Genomic DNA, 7,657 nt, shown 5'->3' with positions numbered 1-7,657 from the left:
GGAGTTTGGTGGTGACTGCAGACAAGAGGCAGCCCTGTGCTGCTTGACCTCACCAACCAGGAGGGCATGGCATCCAAACAGGAAGCTGCTCTCCCCCAGGACCCGCCCCCTGCATGCCTCCACCCCTCCACAATGACTCACCCTGGCTGGAAACAAACTGGGTGAGCATCAGGGAGGAGGCGCTGTGCCCAGCCTCCTGGGCACACTCCTCCGTGGGCTGCTCCGGAGAGCCTGTGGGGTAGAAAGGGAGAAGCTGCATGTCAGAAAATCAGGGCAAGCACAAGTTAAGGTCAGGGAGGAAGGGTAGGAGCACCGATATCTAAACCAGGGGACTCGACAATCCATAAAGCATGGGCTTTCTGGGACACTTGGGTTCGGCGGTGACATACGATCCTTTGCTTTTGGAACGCAGACACTTTAATATGCTGATATGAGTTGCAAAACTCCATAATGACCACGTAGAATAGAGTGTTCTGAACGTTTCTACCCTGGAACTCTTTTTGGCCCTGTCTATTAGAACGCTGGGCAATTTCAAGCCCATCCAGTGGCCGAGTTGAGCCAAGGAGAGAAAGCTGAGAACAGTGAAAAGAACTGGACTTGGAATCAGAAGCTGAGGCTAAATCCTGGGCCCAACATTCAGTAGCGATGTGACCACCTTGGATGAGTCACTTAACGTCCCTGAGTTTTTCTAATCTGGAAAATAGAGGCAAAAATAGCCACCTCACAGTGTTGTAAGGTTTAAAAAGGTGCAAGCTGAGAAATTGGGAGGCACCGAGTAGGCACTCGACTCCTTTTAAGGGTGGGAAGGACACAGGCATGGCCCTCAGATGGGGGGAGAGGGGAAGGTCTGCTCTATGGGGCACTGGGCAGTAGTGGCTGATGCTGGGGCCGGGGAGGGAGGCTTTCTGGGAGAGAGGCAGCCAAGAAATGGCCACAAACCTTAGAGCAGGCCGTCCGAGGCCCCAGTCCCTGCCCTCCCACCCTCGACCCCTGGCTTCTTTCCTACCTGCTTTCTCCCTGGCCCTCCCAGCACCCGCCATGCGACCACAGGCCACACACAGCCGGTGGCTGCAGCGGGGGCAACTCCAGTGGGTGTTGAAGAGTCCATGGTGGCAGCGGCTGCAGCAACCTGGAACGCCTGGGTTGTCCTCTGTCCTAGCCGGCCCCTGGCCTGCTGACCATGGGAGAGAATAGGGTCAGAGAGGGCTCACGCACAGGACCCTTTGGGGGTCCTCATGTGGCAGACCTGCCTGGAGGAGAAGCGGGAGCAGTTTCCAGCAAGGGGCTGCCCCAGAAGGGAAACAAGCCCCTCACAGATGCCCCGCTTACTCGACAGCCCCTGTACAGAACCTCCCCGAAGCCGCACTGTCACCAGCAAACCCTCCCAGGGATGGTGCAGGCCCCATCTCCCCAGTTCCTGCCCCACGGATTTTCCCATTGGCCCTGAATTACCAACCCACACCACTTCCAACACACTTCTTCACCCGCCCCTCTCCCTCCCTCCCAAGCTGGCTTTCTGCAGGGGACTCAGCACCGAAGAGGACATTTTAAGAGGCCATGCCTTCCCTCACCCAGAGTTTCAGACTAGGCCCCCACTGATAGGTACAAGGACGCCAGTAAGAAAATGTTCACTTATTCATTCAACAAACACCTTGTCCCGTCCCGGGCTAGGGACTGGGATCCAGAGCTAGTCAGGACTTGGCTCTCGCCCTCCCAGTGCTCACATTCCAAGGGGAGATGGACCCATAAACATGGCAACGATGAAGGCCCCACAGAGTGGGTGCTGGGGTGTGAGAATGCGATGGAGGCCGAGGGTGGGGATGGTGGGGGCAGGCTCACAGATGGGCCTGAGTGATGAGTAAGTTTTCATTCACCAGGTGGGAGGGGAGGAGAAGGGCCTTCCAGACAGAAGCAGCAGAAAGTGCCAAGGCCAGAAGGGGTGGACAAGCCGGGAAGGACGCGCAGGCCTGCGGGTGATTCGGGGTGCCGGGAATTCGGGTTCAGGGAGTGGCAGGGGCTGATGAAAGGGGGTAGGGGCTGGACTTTCTGGGGCAAGAGGAAGCTGCCAATGGGCCTCCACCAGAAGTGATGGACCACAGGGGTGTTCTCCCAAACACACTGCTCTCGAGGCGCCATGAAATGATGCAGGAGGGAGAGCCTGGAGGCAGAGGGACTCCACAGCCTCAAACATCAGCCCCAATCCTACCAGCCTCCTAGGGCCCGGGAGCCTCGCCACCCAGGGAGCCTTCCTCATGCGCCACCCGCAGGGAGCTCCCCACCTTCAAGTGCTCTTACAGACACTTGGCACTCAGTCTTGTTTCCCCAACAAGCCCGGAGCTCTTAGACAGTGGGCTGGGCCAGGTTTTATACCTTCCCGACATCCGCCTCCCAGGTCAGAAACTTCAGAAAACACGGTGACTAAGAGCCTTAGCCGGGAATAAGGGCAAGGCGGGCAGGCGTCCTCCTGAACGGGAGGACAGGGCAGTGCTGGTGGGAAGGAGGGGTTCACGCTCGGAGTCCCCATGCTCCTGGTGAAAGCACCAGGCTCTCCTGGGTTCCCCAGTGCCCTGTGGGTGCTGCTCACCTTCCCGCTGTGCCCAGGCCAGGGCCTCCCGCTCCCTCCGCAGCAGGCGGCACAGTCGGTCCCCCAAACCACTCAGAAGGTGTTTGGCGAGGCCCACGCTGGGCCCGGCCTTCGGACCAGAGCCTCCTCCCTCCTCGGAGCTGGCTGCCGAGTCTTCCTCCTGCTGCTCCCCTCCCAGAGACGATCTGGAGACAGGGCAGAGGAAGGTGAGGAGGGAGCCCCGAGTGGGAGGACGTGGGGACATCCAGGGGCAAGGGCTCACCTGGGCACTTGCTGGGAGTGGCAGGCCAGCCCTCCCACCTCGCCCGCTGCCTGGGCACAGCTTTGGCACTGAGCAATGCCTGCCGGGGGAGCTGAGCAAGGTGCATCCTGACGCCCTGGGTCCTGGAGGCCGGCCCTGCCATCTCGGGGTCCTGAGAGGACAATGCAGCTGGTCAGGGGTCTGGGCCTCCCTGGGCTTGTGCGAACCCCAGATCCTGCCTTAGCCCCCAGGTGTCCACACGCAGAACCAGCCCAGTCTTTAGGCCCAGGCCCCCGAGGCCTGACTTGGAACCAGTGAGAGTGGACCAGGCAGCTAGAAGCTTCACAAAAAAGGCCGCGAGAGGAGCTTGACGATGCCCTGACATGACTGATGGGACTGAGAGGAGGGTCAGGTGCGTTGAGCCCAAGGCCGGGGCAGCTCAGGTGATGGTCCTGACCCAAGGGCAGGATCCAGCCAGTGTAGACTTTGGATAGCTCCACCGTGAGCTTAGCAGTGCCGCTGGCTGGGTGACAGTGTGAGGAGACAATCCCGACGTGGACGGACGGAGAGCGCCGGAAGGTGAGAAGGCCGGAGAGTTTCAACACAGACCACAGGTGCAGTAACCCAAGAAGGCCAAGAGGTCAACGGCTTCCCAGCCCAGGCGCAGGCCTACGAGAGTGTGGACAGACCCGCACCAGGTGCAGGGTGCTCGGGCACGGCCATTGAGAGAGTCCGCATCCAGGCCCAGCAGTTCAGGAGGCCAAGAACCCGAGGTGATCCCGGGGACCTGAGGCTGGGGCTGCCAGCGCCCGAGTGTTTCTCTGTGAAGGGCACAGCGTGACAGAGGGGTCCAGGATGTGCCCAGAGCATCAACACGGGCAGAGTCCAAACGGAGTTTCCGTGATCCAGCTGGCTAGCAGAGTTGTTTGTTCCTGAGGCAGGACAAGGGGTCCCTCGGGAGAGGCAGTCCTCCAGACAGGGATTGTGGCACAGACCATCATGAAGGCGAACATTTATTGGGTGCTAAGTGCCAGTTCTTCAAAGCCTTCTCTGTGAATTATATCATTTAATCTTTGCAGGAGTCTTTATGAGGTAGGTGTCATCTTTATCCCCATTTTATAAATGCAGAAACTGAGGCGCAGAGAGGTGAAGCAGCTAGCTCAAGGTCATGCAGCTACCAGTCAGCAAAGTCAGGACCCAGGCACTCTGACTCCAGAGCCCAAGCTCTGAACCATGTCATTACACGGCCACCAACACACCAGGGCTTGGGAGGAGGCAGACAGAAATAGAAGCCACTTGCTTGAAGGCCCGGGCCTGTAGATGCGGAGGCACTCGCCACAGATGCTGGTCCGACCCACTCGTAAAGGACCTCTGACCCCACCTCCTTGCAAAGCTCCCGTCTTGCTGCCCCCTCCCAAGCAGGGCCCACACGGGTCCTCCCCTGCCCCTTACCTCTGCGGTCAGCACGCTGTTCTGCCTCCGCCTTGTTCCCCGGTGATGAGTCCAGGACGTCCTGCCCTGCACTGCCTGGGAAAGGGTCAGGGGGGCGCTTGGCGGCTGGGCTGCCGGCCACTCCCTGGACCTCAGGGCTACTTGCCCTCTTGAGGGCCTGAAGCGGGGCAGCTGGGCTCTCCTCGTCCCCAGGGCAGCCTCCCGGGCACCCGAACTGCTCAGAGTGTCTCGTGAGCCACGTCTTCTTCAGCTTGGTGTGGTGGTTGGGCAGGCAGGCCCTGGGACCGGAGGCCTTGTTTGCTTCCTCGATGGACTCACCGGACCCCCTGGCACCCCCCTCCAGGCCCTCCTGGCACTTCCCACAAGGGCCAAGGCCTCCATCTCCAGCAGGTGGGTGGGATGAGTAACAGCCCACCTGGGTGGTGGGAGGCCCAGGAGAGGGGCACCTTGATGTGGTTGATGGCCTTAGCTGGTACCCAAGGCCCCCACCGCCCGGGACAGTCCAGACGTTGCCAAGAGTATGAACAAGGCCTGGGGGACAAGTGGGCCAGGGGGTCCGGGGAACAGTGTCTGGATGCCCCAGGAGAAGTGGGCAGAGATTCTGATGCCTGCCGAGGCCTGTCTCTCCATCCCTCGGGTGGAGCGAAGGGCACTCTGCCTCCCCGCTTCTCTGGAGCGGCCCGCCAGGGGCTAAGCCCAACAACCCAGGGTCCACCGTTGCCAACGGCTCCTTCGCCAGCCTGAGAATACTCGGATCCTTATGGTAAAAACCCTGAAGAGAGGAGAAAGGATTAAGCCGGTGAGAAAGGATTAAGTGGGTGCTGACTTGGGTTCCCAGTGCTTAAAAAGAAACGAACAAACTGAAGACCAGTAGGTATGTGCCTGTTTGGCCTTACGGGTTGTGAAAACACTAAAGAACTCATATCTCACGTACTGGTTAATAGGCACTGCTCCTCCTACGTGCCACCCCACTGCCCTGGCCACCCCAGGTCATCCCCTGGGATTTCTCAGGCCTCCCCGCAGCCCAGCAACTAAAGGGCTAATGTCTGGCACAGCCAAAGGGCCACCAGGACCGCTCCAGATGATCTGCTGCCCTGTACCATACCGGTTTTAAATAGCCCAGATCTCATCCCTGGGCATGGGGGTTGCCTGTGGGGGAGGTGTCCTAGACACAGGCCTTGGGACTGCCTGCACATCTTCCCAGATAGAGGGCTTTGTCTGCCCCCTTTCCCGGAACAAGACACACATTCTGAGGCCCCAACTCCCAGGGCCTTGTTCTGAGTGGACAATGGATGAGTCAGTCCCTGAAACGGCCCGAAGGCAGGAAAGGCCTAGTGGGATGGAGGTGCTCAGAAGAGGAACTGCTTGGCCTTGACTTTGTCTGAGCTCACAGGCTCCTCTATTTGGGTGCTGCCTTATTTTTTCATCAGGATGGAAGGGCAGTGTGGTGTGGCCCTGACAGGGCTGCTTGAGGACCACTGAGCTACCTTGCATGGCCTGCTACAACACTCACCTTGCTGCCTAAGCTGAAAGCAGAGGGCACTTTGGGCTGGCCCCCGGAGTACACCCAGGGGTGCGGGGCCAGGGGCCAGTCACATGGACGCTCTGGAGGCAGGCTGGACACTAGGTAGGGTGGTAAGCAGGTGGGCACCCAGAAGGGAGCTCGCTCCAAGATCTTGGTCTCCAGCAGGAAGGGGCAGTGCAAGGGCCGGAAGGCCACAGGGTCACTTTTTGGATGGCCACTGCTATGCTCAGGAATCAGGGGGCCATAGCGAGGCGGGCATGCTGACCCATATAATGCCAATGGATGGGTGAGCATCGCCTCTTTCCAGCGCAGCCCCTCCTTGCCGCTCAACCAGCTGGCCTTCCTCTCCCCATTCCGGGGGCCTTCACCCTCCACCAGTGGGAGCGTGTCCTTGGGGCCCTGAGGGAAGCCAGGGGGAAGCCAGGAGTTTGGGGTGCTCAGGACACCCCTCCAGAAGGGAGCAGGCTCTCCCAGGCACAGTGCCCCGTGGCGCAGGCCGTCTCGTGGCAGGGCATTCGGCTCTCGTCCCATGATGCCATTCTCAGGGGCAGTCTTCTCCCAGGCTGGGGTGTCCTTCAGGAAGCTGGGCGTACTCTCCATCACTCTCCTGCCCTCATGGGGCTCTCCCAGAGGGGGTCCCTAGGGCATAACCACCAAAATATGAGCTTCTTAGGCACTCTGCCCCAAGCACAGAGTGGGTACCGCCCTGGCAACACCAAGGCGGCTCAAACCAGTAAGGCAAGTGCCAACCCACAGCTGGGATCCACGCTGCCTGCCCACATGCGGCTTGAGGACCCGCCTGGGTGGGATGCAGCTGTGTAAAGGGCCATCCCTACCCCCAAACACCTGGGATTTGACAGCCCTCCTGGGCCAGAGCCCCTCAGTAGAGACTGCTGTGTCTCACAGAGCCTGGAACCTCGGCACAGGCCATGGGGAAGGATGGGGACAAGAACCCAGAGGATGAGCTGGGTGGAAATCGCTGTACTGGGGACAAGAGGACTGGATCTGGGCCCTGCCTCCGCCACTGCTGTGTCACTTTGGGCAAGTCTCGCCACTCCTCTGGACCTCAGGTGCCATTGTATAAAACAGGGCTTGGAGAGTGGCGGTCCCAGAGGCCTCTTCCCAAATTGCAGCCTGTGTTTCTGGGGGTGCTGCTTGCCCACCCCCCACCGCTCAGCTCCACCCAGGCTTATAGGGGTGGGACGTGCAGGCTGGAGTCACTGGGGAGAGCCTCCAGGCAGGGCTGGCTGGTACTGCTTCCCACACCTGGGCAGCCGTCTCTGCCTCTTCCCAGTGCTCTACAGTTTCTTGGCTTCCGAATAAGTCCCAGGACGCCTGCTGAGTATGGGGATCTCCACCGTGCCCCCAAGGGAAGGAGTGGGCCAGCACAGGAGAGGAGGATTAGAGACCTCAGCTGGGATGGGTAAAGCTACCCCACTCCAGTTGGCAGTGCCAGAGCCACCAGCGGCCACAGTAACCGTAGCCTGGTGGGGGGAGGGAAGGAGGCGGGGAAAGCGGGCTGCACCCCAGACAGAGGCAAAGGAGGGAAAATTGAATGAGGGTGAGAAGGACCAGAATGACAGGTGGTACTAGAGCCACAGTGCTCCCTGTTCGTGGCCCCCTGGGTGAAGCCCCAGGCCGCAGCCAGGACAGAGAGCTCCCGGGTTTTCTGGGGCCACCGCTCCAACGCGGCCAAGCCCCCTCGGGCACCTTCAGGTTGGGATGTGTGGCCCAGACCAGAGGAGCTCATTCCTTGTTGCGGCTCGGACCCAGCCAAGTGTCCCCGAAGGCGCGCCCCTGGCGCCGCCTCTCGGCGCTTACCTGGGCTTCACGGGCCAGGTGCGGCTGGGGCGGT

At 60.4% G+C, this 7,657-nt stretch overlaps 1 protein-coding gene across 7 annotated transcripts in view; it reads right to left on the bottom strand.

The window, feature by feature from the left end:
• The window catches only part of HR (hair growth associated), a 15,349-nt gene extending 7,698 nt beyond the window's left edge, over nt 1-7,651 (bottom strand). For 5 of the 7 annotated variants that reach the window (XR_001361789.1, XR_001361790.1, XM_014538310.1 and 2 more), the window contains exons 1-7: nt 7,624-7,651; nt 5,791-6,441; nt 4,278-5,049; nt 2,847-2,997; nt 2,585-2,769; nt 1,007-1,174; nt 142-231 (exon numbers count right to left, since the gene is read on the bottom strand). Coding sequence is in view for 5 of the 7 variants with exons in the window: in XM_014538310.1 (XP_014393796.1) it covers nt 142-231; nt 1,007-1,174; nt 2,585-2,769; nt 2,847-2,997; nt 4,278-5,049; nt 5,791-6,402 (1,978 nt within the window). In the remaining 2 variants the exon portion in view is untranslated. The remainder of the gene's footprint in view (nt 1-141; nt 232-1,006; nt 1,175-2,584; nt 2,770-2,846; nt 2,998-4,277; nt 5,050-5,790; nt 6,442-7,623) is intronic. The other 2 variants (XM_014538311.1, XM_005864605.2) reach the window with 1 other exon arrangement.
• Nucleotides 7,652-7,657: the final 6 nt, after the last annotated feature.

The sequence above is a fragment of the Myotis brandtii genome, unplaced genomic scaffold, assembly GCF_000412655.1.
Source record: "Myotis brandtii unplaced genomic scaffold, ASM41265v1 scaffold19, whole genome shotgun sequence".
In the NCBI taxonomy this organism is placed as follows: Eukaryota; Metazoa; Chordata; class Mammalia; order Chiroptera; family Vespertilionidae; genus Myotis; species Myotis brandtii.
The sequence above is the reverse complement of the archived record's forward strand: the minus strand, read 5'-3'. Positions and strand labels throughout refer to the sequence as shown.